The sequence below is a fragment of the Betta splendens genome, chromosome 2 (assembly GCF_900634795.4).
Source record: "Betta splendens chromosome 2, fBetSpl5.4, whole genome shotgun sequence".
Classification (NCBI taxonomy): Eukaryota; Metazoa; Chordata; class Actinopteri; order Anabantiformes; family Osphronemidae; genus Betta; species Betta splendens.
In genome coordinates this window covers 946,763-967,245 of record NC_040882.2, presented here as the reverse complement: position 1 = coordinate 967,245, position 20,483 = coordinate 946,763, and the positions used below count along the sequence as shown (strand labels likewise).

The 20,483-nt window shown below is 40.8% G+C and overlaps 1 protein-coding gene across 4 annotated transcripts in view; it reads left to right on the top strand.

The window, feature by feature from the left end:
- Positions 1–2,433: 2,433 nt before the first annotated feature.
- The window catches only part of LOC114845068 (inactive dipeptidyl peptidase 10-like), a 64,408-nt gene continuing 46,358 nt past the window's right edge, over positions 2,434–20,483 (top strand). Inside the window, exons 1-2 of one of the 4 annotated variants that reach the window (XM_029132865.3) lie at positions 18,729–18,849; positions 19,338–19,435. In XM_029132865.3, coding sequence (XP_028988698.1) covers positions 18,801–18,849; positions 19,338–19,435 — 147 coding nt within the window. In that variant the 5' untranslated portion in view covers positions 18,729–18,800. Of the gene's footprint in view, positions 2,755–14,385; positions 14,570–18,728; positions 18,850–19,288; positions 19,436–20,483 lie in introns of those variants that run through there. The other 3 variants (XM_029132881.2, XM_029132874.3, XM_029132890.2) reach the window with 3 other exon arrangements.

Sequence of the window (20,483 nt, the reverse complement as noted above, 5' to 3'; positions counted from 1 at the left end):
CTTATGTTGCAGCGTGACTGGTGGGTTTCCTAAGTCCTCTCCCGGTTCCCCATCGGCAATGGTCCCATATCGCCCTGGGCACAGGCCTCCCTCTTTCTTGGGGTAAAACTGTAGTAATGACTTTAATGAATTAGTTCTCTCGCCTGACTCACTTCATACCTCTTCCTAAGTGACCCACTGCCAAGCAGACGGCACCAGCCATGATGGAGCATGTCTTTCGGTTATACGGGTTTCCGCGGGACATGGTGTCTGATAGAGGACCCAGTTCGTCTCCCAGTTCTGAAAAGAGTTCTGCACCCGGCTAGGGACGGAGGTAAGCCTCTCCTCAGGTTACCACCCGCAGTCTAATGGTCAGACGGAGCAAACCAACCACGAGTTGGAGACGGTTTGCGTCTCCATGCCTCAGAGTCCCTCCACCTGGTCACAGAAGTTGCTATGAGTGGAATTCACCCATAACACGCTGCCCTGAGTGTCTAATGGTCTCACTCCTTTTCAGTGTGCCTATGGGTTCCATGTATCTGTCTCTGTATTGTTGTACCTTTGCTTAGACCCTCCTCCTTTCCCACCCTGCTTGTAGCATCCAATATTGTTTAAGGTATGTAGTTCACACTTGGATGTGAAGACTCACAGTGTGGTGCCTGGCCAGCATTCTGAATCATGTGTTTAAAGTCACTACAACCAGGATAAAGGCTTTACATGCAATAATTCCTGTGTTTAAACCCGTGGGGCCTAATAATGATTCTTTTTATTCAGTTTATGCACATGAGGCCCCCCAACATCTTGCTCCTTTGCCAGATAGTTGCGTGTTGTCACCACTTTCCAGCATTCAGTTTTGTTTGCCAGCCAGTTCATGACCTCGTACCTGTTTCTGTATTCAGACCCTGGTTTGCCTAGTCCTTGTCAGTACCTCTGCCTGTGTTGGATCCAGTAAGGCAAACATGTATGGAATGTTGTGAGTCTCCTCCCAACCTCAGAGGGCGGCACTGAGGAGCTGTTTCCTTCCGGGAACATCATTAACTGGGGGACTATTTAAGTGGAGGATGGAGACTCCTCCTTGTCAGTGTGTCATGGTGGACTCTCTGTTTGCATCTGTCTGGATCCAGTCTCCGACTTCTTGTATGACGGTTCTGCTTTGCAGTGCACCTCAGTTTAAGTTAGCGAACCTTTTCCCTACTCTGTAGTGACTCTCTGTTTAGTATAGTTATAATAAATATCATTTTGTATCTGCCATCCTCGCCTGTGACTCCTTGTGGGTTCCATCCTGTCTGGTCTTGGGGATGTTTGTAACATGGAAATTGTCACAGAAATAGATAACAGGTTTGACCCAAGAGCAAAAATAAGTACAGAACAACAAGAAAATTATAGCAAGGCTTGAAATAAAAAGTCTTGAATCAAGCTAAACACTAACTACCAAACTCATAACCGTGGGTAACCTGTCAAACTAGAGGTTGGAGAAGTGTAGCAGACAGGTAAGGCACGAGGAGCAGGGATGACACACTAGCAACTGGAACAACAGCAAGCATGGAAATACAGATAATGAGTAGAAATACAGATAATGAATAGAAATACTGACGCAAATCAATAAAATAAGATACACCTGAATAGCGAAAAAAACAAATCCAGAGGTTGATAAATTCCTACTTACACAGTTTTCTGGATTTGAACTCATGCCAAGTTTAGTAGGAAATTGAAGTACATCTTTATACAGCCCCTGCTGATTACCTTGATCAGGTGAGTCAGGTGGCTTTTCCAGGTGTTTATTGACTGAACATACTGGTCAACGTAATCAGTAGCAGCTGGGGCAGGGAGAGGTGGAAAACCAGCAGGGACAGCAGCCCTCATTTTGACACCCCTGCTCCAGAACATGGCATGGAGAAAGATTGTGTGTTTGTGGTGGGGGGAGGGGGTTTGGTGGCCAAGAGACTTCACCAAATGCTCTTTATGCCCAAGCGCAATAAAGACGTTTTTCTAAATCAATAAGGTCTGATGGTGCTGAAAAAGTAGCGTTCTGCAGATTCAAGGCTCTATAGAACAAGAAATAAAGCACAGTTACATGTAAGCGCATTAATAATGTGTACATTGTGTACACATATTCAAAAAGTAAAAAATAAAAAGTAACACAGGTTTCAACTAAAGCCTAAAGGAAGGTTCAACATAAATCTATCAGTGTAAGTCGTTAGAAAAAGAAAGAAAAGCAGAGCAACTTGTCAGAAAGCCTTTCATCCAGACATTAAAGATGTTTTGAATGCGAGTGTCGGAGAAATGCTTTTAAATGTAAAAACTCAAACAAAATGTCTGCAACATCTTTGCCTGAAGGAAATCTGCATTTTGATCAAGAGGCATCCTCGATGTAGGAGGCACTGGCAAACATCCTGGTTTGTGAACTGTCTGTCAGCTGAATAACTTGCTAGAGAGAGAACGAGAGGGAAGAAGAGAGGGAAGATCTCAAAGGGAGGGACTGTGTCTAACTGTGGCACTGAAATCATTTATTGCTTGAGAGAGAAACAAACGAGAGGCAGATTGTTGCCTGTGGTAAAGCCTTAAAAACGACGAGGAAGAACATTTCCCACCTCGACTTCTTTGTGTTATTGCCGTAGCGTAGGTGTTAGCTGAGGGATACGTGGAAACTAAACCATTGGATTTATTTGATGTTCTGGTTTCGCATGAAGAAGCATTTTGTGAAACAAAGAGAAGATGAACCAAACTGCATCCGTTTCTCATCAGATTGAATGTCAGCTGGTAAAGGACACCAAGGTATGACAGCTGCGTTATTGCATTTATCCACAATAAGGCATTGTATTTTCAAACTTTGTGGTGTCACTGCACTAGTCACCAACAAATCAACAGGCAGTATCTTTAGGCTTTGTAAAATAGTTGGTTTAAAACCAAGTTTAAAAGTTTTTCATTATTATGTACAAAATAATGAAAACACACATATACTGTATAGTACTATTAAAGAAAGAATATATGATATTAAATTATGTTTCAGTATTATATTCTTCCTGCACACCAGCTGCAAAAGCAGTCAAGCAATTTAATACTAAACTAAACTAACCTGTGTTTGTACAGTGGTGCAGATGAGAAATGTTCAGGTTATGGCACAAATGCAAGTCTGTAAACATGCAACTATGCATACAGTCTATGTCAATACAGTACAACAAATTATAATGCCGTTTTACCTCACAGCATACAGGTTATGGTAGTATGATGATGGTTGTCGAAATGATAATGATAGTACTGGCAGTTAGGATTTTGTGAGCAATCAGATCATTTGAATGCAGCTGACTGTTGGAGGACCTTGTTGTTAAAGTGGCCACAGCACAACACTGTTCTGTAAGTGTGATTTGAATCACTCACATTTGCAGTTTCTTGTCTTGCTGCTCTTTCCTGTGAAGATGGTGATGAAAGTGTAACTGAAGCCAAACGCCCAAGTAAATGTTGAGTAGTAATTCAGTTATTCTTTGTTTAAATGACCATCGAATTTAACTCCTCTGGACTGAGTTTGAAGCCACTGGGCTGCAGGAAGGGTTAACATAGATGAGTGTGAGTGTACACACACTGTTAATGCCAATTAGATTTTGTTTTCACACATCTCTCAGATTTTTGAAATACAGTATGTACTCTGTGTGTTTACAACTCTTTCAAGCAAGAAACACTCACTTGTTACTGTATCCAAGTGGCCTTTAGCCTCTCAGAGCCTTTGGCCAATATGTTCATTCAATAATGCATCCATGGAAACAGTGCAATATTGAAACCATCATTGCATCCTAGAACCCATTAATGACATCCGACTTTCTTATAAATATAGATGTCAAGGAATCAAAAACCCACCATCTAACCTTTTCAGTTCCATGTGCTGAACCATGCATCTAACCACAGAACCTGAAATGTGTTTCCTGAAACCATGCATAATATACTGTAGCACCTGTTCTGGCCCCTAATTCATAATCTGCAAATAACAGCTACCATACACTGGTTCATTCTTCATTCTCAACAAAGCAGAATTAAATATAAATCTAATGTGGTTTAAGCAGAGGTGTTTGTGATAAATGTGTTACTAATGTCTTGCACATGAATGTATATATTTTACTCTAGGAGTCTAAAGCAAACATCTGATGACACTTTACCATCAGCAGCATCCCAACTTGAAGAAATGACCATTGTCAGGTTTTTAGAATATGAAACGTTTACTCTTGTCATTATGTTAATAAGGACCACTCCATCTCATCATTCTCCAGTGCAGTTATGATCACGGTAGTTTTTGCTAAGTAACTTGTTATTCCTGTTTATTTTTGTCAATACATACTGTATATGGATCACTCCAACCCCCTTTGCATGAGTACAGGAGAGTGGGAGTGTGCTCATAAATCCATGGTACTGTAGCCGTGAATGGTTTGTGGATGTAATAATTTTCACTTTGGTTGTCTTTAGTCATCTGCTAAGGCTTTTTCAAGCTAAAGCCAAAAAAAGCAATGCATGGCATATTTTGTATTTTCAATTTTTGCTATGATTAGCTGTCTAGGTTTTCCCTTTTACTCTTGCCCCCTCTTGTTTGTTTCCTGTAATAGAGTTTTGAGTACTGTTGTTGTTTTATTCTGATTCTTGTAGGCCTGGGAGATTGCACAATTATTAGAATTAGGACATCTAAGAAGTGTAACATCCTAGCTTTACAGGTCCTACTCAACTTATTGTCGATATGTGAAATGGTAAAATGCGCAAAAGTTATAATTGGAAGGATATTTCTTACAGGAGTATCATTCAGTCGCTGACCTTTATTATCTTTTTTTTTTAATTTAATAATTTTAACTTGTTTCCTGTGTCCAACCTAAAACAGCACAGTTCTTAGTTTTACCTGATCTCACAACATCCAGAACTCACAAAAGTGGGAGTTCAAAACTAAAGTTGTCATGAGGGTGCTCTGATAACAGATACTATAGATAATGACTGTATCTTCAAAATCAAAGCAGACAGACTGTGAATCCTTGAATCCCTGAATCACTTTTCCTCCAGGTTATAATACAATGCAATACAACTTCCTCTAGCAGCAATACTAAAATGTGGGAAACTGAACAGATTGTGACCATAACTGAGTTTAAACAGCCTGCGGCATGTGAATATTCACATGCCATCATCGTTTGTTGTCATGGAGACGATAAAAGAAGCTCGCTGACTCAACCATTCTCATCTTCATCACTGACCTTACTGCACTGCGGATTATCATAAACCTGTAATTAGCACGTTAGACTTTTTCTTGTTCTGTCCAGCAGTTTAACAAGCAGCATGTATTAGGCTGAGTACCGTATTGTGAAGGACAGCTTTGCTTTATAAATAAATATATATATATATATATATATATATATATATATATATATATATATATATACTGAACAAGAACAAGAAGAAACTGAACAGTACTGGGAGAGGGAGGCATCACACAACAGTGATGCACAGTGGCTGGTGGATCTGAGGGAAGACCACAGCAACCTCCCTGAACAGAATCCAATGACTATCACAGTGGCAGACATCCAACAAAGAGTCTCAGGTATGAAAAACTGGACAGCACCTGGCCCTGACATGATCCACGCCTACTGGCTAAAGAAGCTTACTGCAATCCATGAGCGCCTGGCAACACAAATGAACCAGCTGCTAAGGGATGGGACTCACCCTGAATGGCTAACCAAAGGGCGAACGATCCTGATAATGAAGGATCCCTCAAAGGGCACAGTCCCATCCAACTACCGGCCAATAACCTGTCTCTCCACAACATGGAAGCTCATGTCAGGCATCATCGCCGCTAAGATAAGTGGGCACATGGGTCAATACATGAGCGAAGCACAGAAGGGCATTAGTAAGGATACCAGAGGAGCCAAACACCAACTCCTGGTTGACAGAACAGTCGCCCAAGACTGCAGAGTGCGACACACCAACCTGTGCACAGCCTGGATCGACTACAAGAAAGCCTATGACTCAATGCCACACACATGGATCACTGAATGCTTGGAGCTGTACAACATCAACAGAACTCTAAGGGCCTTCATTGCAAACTCGATGAGGTTGTGGAGAACCACCCTTGAAGCCAATGGGAAGCCACTTGCCCAAGTATCCATCAAATGTGGCATATACCAAGGAGATGCACTGGGGGCAGTGACTGATTACTCTTTAAACACTCAGGCATTATTATCATTCATCAGACCGGTCCCCAATCTGAAACGCTCTAGACACTGAGGTGTCAAATCCACCAATAAGTCTTTGATAATGTCTTTGATGCATCATCAAAACTCTCATTAAACCATCTTTATGTTTAAAACTAGCTTAAAGTTTATCATGTGTTTTTTTTTAAAGAATAATATGTGATGAATTCAGGTTGAGCATTCATCTGTATTTACTGTACCTTTAGGGAATATATTCTGAGTCAGAAGCATGATGAAACAAAGGAACCTGGGAGCTGAGTGGAACAGTGGTAGGGAAGTGTTTAGGAACCAAAGAGGAGAGCTGCTCAGCTTCCGTGCCACCTCAGGGGAAATGCCTGCGGACACAAGAGCGGAGGAGTCTGGAACTGACAAACCCGGCTGCTGGACGGCCTCCAGGCGTGGGATCAGAACTGGAGCAGGCATCACTGGACAGCCAGGAACCAGGGCAAGCGTGGTAACTTCTAAACCACCAGGATCAGGAACTGAAAGGATCTGCTTTACCGGACCACCTGGAACAAGGTCATGAGTGGTCACCTCCGGACCAGCAGGAACAGGACGGAGATGCAGAGCTGGAGGTCGAGCAGGACGTGAATGCTGGAATGGAGCTTGAGCTGGAGGAAGCTTGGCATCAGGAACAGCAGAGGCCAGGCATGGCTTTGCAACAGGAGCAGCAGACCTAAGACGCAGCCGGATGACTGGGGCAGTTGAGGTCGAACGTGGCTTGAAGACAGGAACAGGCAGGGCAGAACTTTGCTGTAGAGCTGAAACGTAGACACTGAATGAGATGGACTGAGGCCGATGGACAGAGTCCTTAACTGCATTAGGTCTTGAGTCCTGTTTAACGGGAGCAGCAATAGACAGGGACGATGAGACCTGAGATGAGTCAGCAGCGTTGGGTTCTGAGGAGGGAGTCTACATCTGGGTTATAGCAGCAAATGGCAAGTTTTTACTCCAGATGCCCTTCCTGACACATGGACTGATAACAGTGCATTTGTCCTATTACAATGCCTTACAGTACATTATTATTCACTAGTACTTGTTCCATCACAAATTCTAAATTGTGAAAGACAAATGAACAATGACACAAAGCATCTCTGGGTTTGTAGCAATCCAACAGGATGGATGACAGGCAAAATGCACCACAAGCGTTTTCTGATACACATGAATGCAAATCCTATTTTTGTCACTAGAGGACAGTCTCTCACAAGGCTGTGCTGCACTGCTATCAGGGGTTTCTGCTGGTGGTAATGTATTGTTAGTTATGACCTATCCGTTCAAAGTCAAATGATTCACACAAAAATGTTTCTTTTAAAGAAATACATTTACTACAAATATTTACCTGAAATTGTGATGCTAAATATTTATTTTGATTAGATTTAAGTTATATATTATTACCATAAAAACAGAAAAATGTGCCAATTCAGGTATTCATTACCCTGGCAGTGTAAATGTTTTTCTCTACATAGCACATCCCTGTTTTTTACTCTGATGAGTTATTTTGGGATCAGTGAGTCAGCCTGTGGCTTATACGGTGCCAAGTACCACAAGGAATCATTTCAGGATAGACTGCTCAGAAACATAATTGCCTAAACCAAGGTCACTGCTATGAATGCATTGCAGCCTGGATGCTGTACATGTGCTCACATCCTAATACAAAGGAGCTGTTTTATCCTTACTCAGCTACAACTGCCTGTCAAATCATACCACACCTGGGTTTGAGGCTTGGGTGTGTGTGTATCTATACATACATATTATATATACATATAATTAAATGAGACATTGGAAATGTAAGTTTACACATTAAAGACAAAACAACTTGTGTACTCTTTGGCTCAGTCTACCTTTATTGTCTGTACCTGTATAATGCCTATATAGGGCCATTGCGTCTCTGCTACATTGTCTCATCTATTTTGTTGCACTGGGGACTCTTACTATAAGCCCTTGTATGCCCCTGAATGAAAATTAAGTGTTTTTGACCCAGCTAGTCTGTCTGGTCTGCTTTTAAGCAGTCATCTCAGAAGTCCCTGGCTCTAAATTCTGACTTTGTCTGACTTTGAGTTTGTTTTCCAGTCACCTGAACTCTAGCTGACCTGAAACCCTGGAAACTGCTTCTGGCTTTGTTGACTCCAATTTTGGCCTGCACCTACTTTACACCCTCAGCTTTTATCACTATTGTCGTTCATGCACGCTGGACTGAAAAAGAGGATGCAGAAGACAGTGAACTGATCTTACTAGAGCGCAAATGTGCATTCTTGCGCAAATATCAACAACCTGTATATCTAGTCTTTTCTGCCTGTTTTCTGACTCAACAGGAGTCCAGCTCAACTGTGCCATTTTGTTTATACTCACCTGCCTGTGCCCACTCACTCTACACAATTACTTGTGTTCATCTACTGTAAATGTAAAGAAAACAGAGCTTTATAACAGAGCTGCAGCAGATGGACATCAGTTTTACATGTACCTACCTACCAAGTCCACTGGCCAGTTCTGGACCATGGGTCTGCCATACTGAATTGTACCATAGTGATCCTAGCAATTTTTACCTTACTTAAGCCAGCATCCAGATGTAGCAGCTACAGTATGTACAGCTCTTGTTGTCGCCCACCTCTCTGATGTCTGTATACACTTAACTTTGGGTAACAGCTGTAATGTAGGTGGGGATCTGATTCTTGTTCTTCAAAATACATTTTCAGATAAAGTTTGGAGAGGGTTTGTCCCACCAATAGAGATGTCCCTGTTTCTGACAAGGAAAAGGCCTAGTCTCTGAACTTGCTTTCTTTTGTCATTTTCGCAACAGTTCAGCAATCAGCACCTGAAATTAACTGGCTTCTACAACATGTTTTATTGAGAAGTTCTAAAGCAAATGGGAAAATGGCAAAAGGATGAGCCGATGGCCTCCTTTAGATCCTAAAAGATATGACTGCCAACTAGGGTGGATAAAACATTCAGAAAGCATCATACAGTATATCAGTGAATTCAATCACAGCCCTATTCATTTTAACACTTTGTAGAAGTCCATACCACCTAAAAGTTTTGTTGTCTCAGACCTCAAATTGCTTAGAGCACAGGAAGCCAATGCAAAACCATGATCAGTGGTTTCAGCCTAATCTCCTGCCCTTTCCAGTGAACTGCAAATTGGAGCTTAAGATGTACATATTCTCGTATTTATACTGTACTAGGCTATGACTCTGTACGCATGAGTACTGGCAGTCCACTAAGATCTTGCCTTGGTGTACCATTTCCCTATTTTATTAGCATCTGGCCCTGCTCACAATCTAAAAAAAGAAAGAAAAAAGAAATTGTTAATAATTGGCTACAGCTAATTGAATGAAAGATCTATTCTCTATAAAAAAATTCAACTCGTTCCATTTGAACATGGGTAATTTACCATATACCATTTCTGGAGTATTCATCTCTTTGCCCAGTTCAGTACACACTACAAGCAATGATGAAGAGACTGTAGATGAACTGACAAACATTGACACCTTGGACATGAGTGTAAACCACAGAAGATGATCAGAGGATGGGCTGTGAGTTCCATATTGAAACATGGACTACCTAAATATATAATCCCTACAGATACTAAATAAGACAATGACACTGTAGGTTGATTTGGGACACAACCTTTTTTGTAAAAGATACAAGTACTATAGAGGACCTGAGGAGGTTTCAGTAAAAGGACTGAAAAGGAACAGCAGGCATTCACTATATGACACCTGACTACTCCTGTATCTCTACTACGCTTGCTCCATCAATTGCTTTAACGGCTTTTCTCTTAATCAGTAATGAACTCTGTGATCCACAACTTCTCTCCAGGTGGTAATATGTGATGTACTGTAAGAAGAAGATGAATGGAAGTGGAGATGGCGGGTTTGCTAGTTTACTTAAATTTATGCTTGATAAACTGGACTCAGACAGACCGAGCATCTTACTAGATTTAAAAAAAAGTCTGACATTTGTCTAGTACAGGATTTATTAGGATACAGTAAAAAAGTGTGTTGGTGGGGATCTCAGTGTTGTAGAATTGGATCTTTTTGTGAAAGATGGGGCTCTATTGGTTCAGTCTGGCATGGTTTTTCATGCACACATGAGCACCTCATTTTGAGGTTTGCAGGCACATTAGTTTGGTAGGAAAACTGGCTTGTGAATACCTTAAGATGCAACTGGAGAAACTGAAAAACCTTTCTTGGCAGATCTACATTTGCTGTAGTTTGCTGAACCAGATGCCACCGTTCTAGATAGAGATGTTCAGCTTACTTAAAGACCATTACAGTAGGTGGTTTGACCAAGCATTACCATAAAAATATTATATTAATTGTAAAATAAAATATGGAGTCAAACTTAACCAGTCATCAGTTGAAATCTCAACCTCACCATTCAGATATTTCTGCTGTTTGAGATCTGTAGATGGAAAAATTGGATAAGATAAGATACGACTTTGTTAATCCTACAATGGGAAATTTCTTTACAGCAGCAACGTGACGGTTTACAAGACAAAAAAAAGAAACATTAATACAGTAATTGTGCAAAATAAAACAAGAGTAATAATAGTCCAGAAAAGAACAGTAATAATTGCACATACTTGTACTAAGAATACTACATACAACAGTTATAAACTGTACAAGAACAGGGCATCAGTGTTGTCTCTGCATGTCCTACAAACTGTATGACAAAAACATTGTCATGTGAATAGTAGGGACCAGAGACACTGCACAACAATGAATTATGACAGTTGTGTGTCAGTGCAGTGATGTGTTGTACAGCCTGATGGTTGTGGGGAGGAATGACCACCTAAAGCTGGTTATCTTAACATATTTGTTAGTTTACTTTTACCCTTAGCTGCTTGCTTGATAGGGTAACACATCTCAGCCCAAATCCCTTACTTTCCTCACATTGTTAACGCTTTTTCTGGGTTTGGTTGTACATGAAAAGTCTGCAATATAAAGTAATAGAAGCTGCCATTGGGCAGAAAATTAGTTTTTCAAATTGTCCTTTGAGAGTGTCCAACATTTATACATTTGCTACAGTACTGTACCTACCATGTAAACTACTTCAGAAACGAGAAAATATCATTTGTAGATAACATGTTACTTTCAGAATAATAACGTATCAAATTTATTTTTACTCTTCAGACAAGAAACAGTACAGTAAGTGTATTTATAGTTTTATAGCCAGTCTTTACTGTAAGGCTTTTAATGATGTACTGTAACCATTATAGCAGTTACTGTATTGCCAGGCAAGTTAATTAAAGTTATCTTTGCTTACAATTTTGCCACAAAGTGTGTAAATAAATGGATTGTTGGAGATGCAACAACTCTGATGGGTTTTAACTCAATATCTCACTGTGCAGGTTGGGATGAAATCATGCTGTGCTGCAGTGTCAACTTCACAGTTTGAATCCCTCCCTCTGGACTGGAACCCCTCCAGGCATTTCCTTCCTTTTTTTTAAGAAGAAATGTCTATCAACCTTCCTACTGTTGAGAGATACCTTGATTTATAGATGTCATGAAAGTGCAGCTCTTAATCTTTTCATTGACTAATTTAAGGTCCTAAGGACAGTTATCTTCATGCAGGGCCATGGCTATGGTTTGGTCTTTTTATTAGGGAAAAATTCACTACACCTAAATTTCTAGTCCTGTGTTACCATTTAGGTTGTTGTGGTGATTGAAATGCATAAATAGAAGGTGCAGACATTCCCAGTGAGTTTCATTTGCAACATATCGCTGAAGATCCAGGCTATCTAAGTGAAATTGTCTGAGGGTTGATTCATGTCTACTATTTTCACCACCTATCTACAGTACTGTAGGTGGCTTCGTTAGTGACCCAAGTCAAAAGTCCAAGAGAAAGGACACACCCAAAGACCCTGAGGTCAAACCTCTCTGGAGGATAAATGTGTGGTCATCAACCAAGTTTCCTCAGACTGAAGAAGCCACCTGGGAGAAAAAAGGCCAGTTGACATGACTCAACCTTTAGACATTTACAGCACTAGGAGTCAGTTTGGAACTTGTTTAATTAATGTCCACAGCATGATGCCGTGGACTGTACATCTGTCTGTCCTATCAATGCAAACCTGATCCCTCTTAAACCTCAGTATGTAGAAGTCCTACAGTTTTATTTTGGTAGTCACATCCGGTTCCTGCCTCAGACGTTGATCTGCTAATTTACTCCTGGTGGCAAGACAGTCAGCTGTTACTCATCTGCTACTCACGTCCATGTCTTTAACCATCAGTACCCGCCAGATCATTGTGTATGTGTTCCTCATGTATCCAGCACCTTGTTCCCACGTTCCTAGTCTTGCCTTGTTTTTTTGTTACCAGGTAAGTCTTTTTGGATCGTCCCTGTCTGTACCGTAGCCCTACCCGATCACTCTGTTGCCTGCTCCTTTGTGCCGTCTCTGATCAGTCCACTGTGTACCGAACCTCGCCTGTAACCTGACCTGGAGATTGGGATTAAACCCTTGAATTTCCCTGATTGCTTCCTGTGCTGTGCGTGTGGGTCCGCCATCTCAGAACCCATGACAGTACAATCTGGCCAGACTTGGACCCAGCCAGCTCCAGCCCGAATGAAATCAAGCTCCTGGTTATTTTTGTGGCTTGTGGAATACGCTCACGTCAGACGCCAGCACCCGTCTCTCCTCCGAGCCGCTATCTGTGTCAGTATCAGAACCACCGCCTTTGCCTGCTTCAGCCATGGGTTCCCGACCTGCATCACCACTGGTTCTCTTCCCGTCATGACCCTTGCTGCACCTGTCGCTGAGCCACGTCTGACCCCTGCTGGACCTGTCACCGAGCCAGCTCAAGCTCATGTGCAGCCATGTTGTCCAGCTCAAGCTCCAGAGTGAAGCAATGTGTATAGACACAGACGGATTGTATGTTGCGCCAAACTAAAAGTGATTGCTCAATTATCACATGACTAACGTGATTGGTCAAACGTGAGGTGTGTCATGACTATGAGACCCATTCATAAGAGTAAGGGATTTTCCAAAGATGCTCTTAATCTGGGTTGCATGTATGTGTCATGATCTGGTTTTGTGTTTCTAGTTGTTTCCTGTTTTATTTTGGTAGTCTCCTGGTTTCTGTGTCTGCTCAAGCTTCACTTCCGGTTCATGTCCTGTCACAGCTGTCCCTGCTTCATCTGGTCATTACCCACACCTGCACTCTATTAGTCATCAAGTCACTGTGTATTTAACCACCACCTGTGTCCTTAGTCCCCTGCCAGATTGTCGTGTTTCTTCAGTGTTCCGAGTTTCCCTAGTTTCATGAGTGTCCTGAGTTTCGTGTGTTTCCTCGTTCTAGTGTTTCGTGTTCCGTGACCCTCGCGTTTTGTTCCTGTTTTTCTTTGAACCGTGTATCCTGCCTGACCCTGGACTAACTACTGACCGTGAGTTTGCCTGATCCCTGCCTGTATTTTTGCCGTGACCTTTTTGTGTATGACCTGGACCGTCTGACCCTGCCGTGAAAAATAAACCTCTGTTTGATCATAATCCCGCCTCCGTGCTGTGCATGTGGGTCCGCCGCCTGCCCGAGTCCTGACAGTATGAGCGCAAACGTGGTCCTGAAGTTAAACAAAAAAAAGTCATAACATTCATTGGCTTCACATTCACACCAAGGGACAATTTTAATTCTCCAACTAGCCCAATTACATGTTTTTGTACTGGATGATATCATTATTATTATTAATTATAATGTAAAATTCTTGTATTTTAAATAAATGACATAATTATCCAAATACATTCATTCTCCTATGTAAGCTGTTCCTTGAAATCATTATTTAATGTTTACTGCTCTGGCATTGTGCTTTAACTCAGTGTTAACAATGTTTGTGTTAATAAAAAAGGTATTTTGTTGTCGATCCTTAAAATATTTGCCTAACAGTAAAAATTCCTTCTTTGTGATGTTCCTGTAACTTATTTTAAACCTTTTTTAACCTGATTGTTCCTTTGACACAGAAACTGAATTCAGCTCACTGGGCCTCAATGTCGCCACCAGTTGAATTCCCCCTGACACAGAATTAGATTATTAGACCAACGATGCCCAGCGAAACTAGGTTGACTGATTTCACTTATGAATGACACCATTTTTACTAAAATCAGAACAGAGGGGTTTCGTGTGTGTGCATGTGTGGCAGTCGTCTGTTTACTCTGAAGAGAAAAGCCAGACAGACACACTAGAGGAAAGAGGAGAAGAGGAAACCAGCTCTTTCCTTTTCTACTCCATTGCTTTGTAGAATGAATGCATTTTTAAAAATTTTTGGTCACCACTGCTCATTTTGAGGTTTTGAAATATTTGAGGAGCAAGAGGAACATTTGATGCTCCATGTTTCAGTGTTTTGACTGGAGACACATCAACATAATGGACCCAGAGCTCAGGTTCCTGGAGGTGAGGCATCAAAATCCTCTTATTTATAGAAACCACAGTGTTGTGCTTTTTATACAAGGTGTTGAGTGAGTGGTATGACATGTGGCCCTGAAATCCCCTCATTAGGTGAAAAAACAATATTTAGTGATTTAGTGACATTTAGTGTCATAATCTAATGTGATTAAAGGATACTGCAGATATGTATAATGATTGTAGTGGTTTACTTTTAATATTTTTTATATTAATGCAGAAACATTAAGAACATTAACATTCTAGTTAAACACCAGATTCCAAATTACAGTAACTACAGGTTTTTACTTTGTCAGTTTTCTGTTCTTTTAATGTTTCGGTGACCTTTGACATTCTCTGAATAACAATGCTTTAGCATAACCCATGTTTATATATTATATTTCAGGGTTCATCAATAACCAATCAACCATATATATTTATACTATTCATATATATAACTTTTTTAAAATACTCACATCATGTGTAAGTAGTCCTCTAGTGAATCAGTGAGTGTAGTGTTGGACTTGAAAGCAGGAGGTTGCCAGTTCGAGCCCCACCAGGAAAAAACAGAAAACTATCATCCCAGCTTTTCATCAGCTTAAAGATATTGTTGAGGATCATACTGTGAAGTTTTCATAATGATCTATTCAGTGGATTATGGCATCCATCACTTAATGGTTTGGAGACACATTCATTCATAATAACATAAACATTAACAGCTGGTATCTCAGATTAAATATGTTTAATTTTCTAGATGAACTTGCTAACAATAATTTAATACAATTGATAAAGAAGGGCTCACATAGAATTTCTTTTTTAGCGCAGAATTGTAGATGCATCTAAGAAGACTTAGATGCATCCACATTTTTTGTCAAAAGAAGTGCTTATATTTTTGCAATTTAATGTCTTTTCTTGAATGACCGTGTCTCTTCTGGCCAAGGCCCCCCACGCTGTTTAATGACTATCTATTAAATATAATATTATCTATTTAATGAATGGTCAACAGTGATGTTTGCTGCTCGTTTTTTCAGTCTGGCCGGTACAGGTGCTCAATGGATGGAAGCTTACATGTAGTCCCAATGATTTTCTCTGGTGTCTGTCCTGCTTGGTGGCTGAACCAAACCACACAGTGATGGAGGTGCAGAGGACAGACTGGATGATGGCCGTGTAAAACGTGGTCAGCAGCTCCTGGGGCAGGTTGTACTTCCTGAGCTGTCTCAGGAAGTACAACCTCTGCAGATTCATCACAACCCTGGATGAGCAGATGAGGTGCAGTTGTTGGTTTAGAGGGAGAAGAGCAGTGGGGAGAGGACGCACCCCTGTGGTGCACCAGTAGTGATGATGCGGGTGCCAGGTGAGGCTGGGCAGCATCACATTGCTGCCTCTTGTCAGTCAGAAAGCTCCTGATGCACCGGCACGTGGGATTGGGGACAGTAAACTGGGTCAGTTTATAGTGGAGTATTCCAGGGGTGATGGTATTGAAGGCTGAGCTGAAGTCCACAACCAGGATTCTGGCATATGTGCCAGGGAGAGCCAGATGCTGCAGGTAGTAGTGCAGTCCCAGTTTTACTGCAACCTCTTTTTGCTGTAGTTGTTCAGGCTGGTGATGGTGGACTTACAGTAGGCAGCTACTGTACCAACATCTATCACTGTGATGACTGAAGGAAAAGGGATAGATGTGGTTGTAAACACTTCCACTTCATTATCAAGACAGATCTTTCACGAAAAGCTAGATCTTGTGAGCAAAAGTCAGCTAACCCCTGTGCTCTTTCATACTGATACAAATTCAGTTACAAAAATGACAATGCAACATTAGGACTTAAATGAAAGCGGCTGCAGTGTCTCTCATACTTTAGTTGGTTTAAGTTTTTTGCATGTTGAAGGTGAGAAGCTCTTATCAGGACCCTACCTCAGATCCTTCAGGGTCAATTAATACACTCAGAAACTTTTCTTATCACCCCCTATCCTCCTCCTTCAACTTTTCCACCAAACCTCAGTGGTTTCCAACTTGCTGCCCTGCAGGTTTCCTTTCTGGCATTAGGTTAATTACATTCACCTGGTGCCCATATTAAACAACACGTGTGACACCCTGAAGAGTTTGGAGATCAGAGTGGGAACGGAGGGAATCCTCCGTTGCCTTCTTTTTGCCCTTGGCTGTTTAAAATTCTCTTATCTTTATTTGACTGATGAGATTAAATTACAGTCAAACTAAAACAGACATTACAGAAGGCGCTAACTCTCTAAATGAGAAGAATGTAAGCAGCTTAAAGATTTGGTGTGCAACTTGCTAGTACAATGTAGACACCCAAATACAAGTAACACCAGCCTGTAGCCCAAAGACACCTTGGGAATATTGTTGAACTTCCTAAATGCACATAGAGATCATTTCCATGTGGTCTCTTACCCCATTGGCTAAATATTTAATGAGAAGAAAAAAAAGTCAGAGCTTTGAGGATGTTTTTCTCTTTCTTTTTCTGATCCTGCTGTTTTGTTCTCTCTTCCCCTCCTACACATCCTTTCATCGTCTTCAGTGTCTCTTTCAATCTCCTTCGAATTACCCCTTGTTGTTTCCCTCATGCTCTGCCCTGAATTTCCAATCTGCAGCCATTTTCTTCTTCTCTGCTTGTTGAACTCGTACCTTTCCTCCCTCCTGAACACTAACATGGCTCATTCTGTTACCCTGAAGCATACAGTATGTACATACTGGCTGTTATTGCATATCTCATAGTTTAAACCTCAAAGGTGAATGCTAAGTATTTAATAATTTGTACAGCAGCCATACAAAATTCTGAAATTTGCCCAGGTTGGATGCTCACTCAAATTGTACATGTAAATACAGTAGAATGATTGGCAAGCCTACTACAGTAACTAAGGTTAGTGGGGATTTGTACTGTAGAAAGGAAAACTGTTTTGCATCCTTGAGGGAGGATTTAAGTCCTCATACTGTAAATATAGACCTACACAAAAAAGAGGACACAAACATCCTCAAGCTGTGGTCTCTTCTCGGTTTCCTATTTGGTTTCTTTCCTCCTTTTATCTTCATTATTTTTAGATGGGATAGTGGGAGCATTTGTGTGTCTGTGTTTGTTGATGGGGTTTGTGTCTTCAGGGCTTTCTCTGTGACACCTATCAGTTTGCATTCAGTCACTTGGCAGCAGGAAAGGCCAGCTGGTTACTGATCTGCTTGATTGTCTCGCTTTATTCTCCTCTGAAGGGATTTCAGTCGCAGCCGCAGCCTGGTTCATTTTCCGATGACACACAAAACCATAATCCTAGAATTCAATTCTGAGGGACATTTGAATACTAGATATCACAGAGGCTCTCACTCCCTGAAGTTATACAGTAGTGTAAGAATAGTAGAGTGACATCATTATATCACAAAGTGTGAAGCTACTGTACAGTTCTGCTAAAAATTTAATTGGATGGTTTAGTGAATCACATTTTATCAGTGCTACAGCTGTCGAATAATTAACTTATGATTAAACTATTGACAGATTTAACTAAGCTGTATTTTGCTTAAAATTCTGTCTGCAGAATTCTCGTGGGGTTTATTTTGTGACAACTGTACTTTGTTCGGTTGTCTGTCATAGCTGGACAAACTAAACTAGGCTCGCGCTCACTACAAGAGGGGAGGAACAGCTTTAACACTAGAACCCCTAAGCCTAACCCTACCACTAGGCTCAGAGACAAAACCCTCATGGGGACAAAGTCAGTCCTGGTCTGGCCGCTCCATAGAGCACAAGGCCAGCTGACAAGCAAAATGGAGGACTCACAATACACATATCACATGACTAAAATAAATGCAAACCAGGATATAATAACTAACTTCAAACGCAGCTAAACAGGGAATCAAATATGAACCTAAACATGAAACTAGATCTAAAATCCACCGCATTAGGTGGATTACAATGAGGGGAAACACAAAACTCAGAACTAAAGATCACTGCAACGCAGCACACACAAAGCACTAAGAAAACAACATGACCATAACTTTAACAGACAACTGAGTCATAACATGTTCAAGCATTTCAGTTGACTATATCACTGTCAGGAGTGGCCAACCCTGGTTCTCGAGGGTCACAGTCTTGCTGGTTTTCCAACTCTCCCTGTCCCAGCTAATACTGATCATCTTGACCAGGTGTGTTCAGTCAGTCAGCAGCTAACTGACACCTGATCAAGGTAATCAGCAGGGAACATTGGAAAAACCAGCAGGACTGTGGCCAGGGTTGGCCACTCCTGACCTATGGTCTCACCATTAGCAGTTGACTCAACTTTTATTTCTGGAAAATCAGGTTGGAGGGCACTTATAGATCTGAAAATATGATTAGCTAAAACTATTCTATTCTAAAAATATATTAATTGTACTTCTGTTGTGTAACATAGTCTTGCAAATGATAATGATTTCAAAACCAACGTCAACAACAGGCAGAACCGACACCCGGCATATTGTACTGTATGTATGGCTATAAAAATCTAAGCTTGTGTATTAACTATATCAATGTCAACAATATTTTGAAAAGAGATGCCTAAATCTCACAGATAGTAAAATGGCATAATTCCTAATCATATTTTTTCATTTAATATGCTGTCACACTTAATGAATTAATTAAGAAAAAACATTAACGTAACTAACAGTCTCCATGAGTAAGAGCCCAAACATCGGCGATAAAATTAAAATCAAACAGTCACAGTCTTTATTTTGAAAGGTATTCCGGGAAGTAGCCCTTGTCCACATCCCGACTAGCTTGACGTTCGAGCCGCTAAATTGACTCGCCGACAGGTTTGGATGTTATTACCGGGAGAGACTGTGGCTCCGGTACCATGACCGCGTCCAAGGATCCGACCAAGAAAAAGCCCAAGGAGTCGCAGCAGGATGAGGTACACGCACATGTTTTCATTAGGTTTCATTCATTCAGCTAGATAGACATGCTCTGTGGGTCCTCTGTAGATTCATCCTGTGATAGATTTTGGAATGACGTTATGGGAAAACTACAGTACGGTTAGTAGATTAGCTTCGCTAATGCTGGTGCTGGCAGAATATTATAGGAAAAATACACAGAATCTTGAAATATAAAAGTACCACAGCGCGACGTGTTTGCATTTTAGAGGTTAACTTTGTATTAAACTGTTTTAATATCATGTCTCTAAACTGCAAATTGGTTAATTCTACAGTTGATCGCTTTTCCACGCGTAAACACTTCAGAGGGATTTCCTTCCGAAGTAGAGGTCTTCTCTTGCCTTTGTTATTAATGCTTTTGAAAACAGCTGGAACTTTTTAATCTCCAATTGTGCTACTATAACTGATAAAGCCACTATCGCTCACAGAAACGGTACAAACAGCTCTAGACAAGCGGCAGAGCATTAAAGTCTCGTTCTCGTACAAGAATGATCAGCAGCTTCAGCTCTAATTGACATCTAGCACTAGAAATGTTGACAACTGAATAGTACATAAGAAGAAAAGAGTTTTCTTTTTATTGACAATAAATAATTGAGTGGACAATAAAGGAAGCTGTAAAAAAAAAGATTTTTAGATTTATAATAGCTTATAATATAATATTGAACTACCACAGTATTTGAAATCAATGAAATTCAGATTGTTCACAAAATTGTATAGTATAGCACAGTAAAGAAACACACAGATAAGGTGTCTGTATAGCAACAGTTACATTGCTCCATAGCCTATATTAGCATAAAGACTGGACACAGCAAAACTGTCAGCTTGACCCTGTTCACTTGAAAATCAGCATATTCATCAGCAAATCTAAGCATTTTATAGTAATGACTCACAATCAGTGCAAGAGAGTTGCCGTTAAAAGGTTGATAATATGACTACATTTTATGTAGCACTACATTTTGTAGCAAACTGTAGATTTGAAGATTCCTACGCATATATCTGCTACTTATCTAGCTACTTTCTGAAATACTG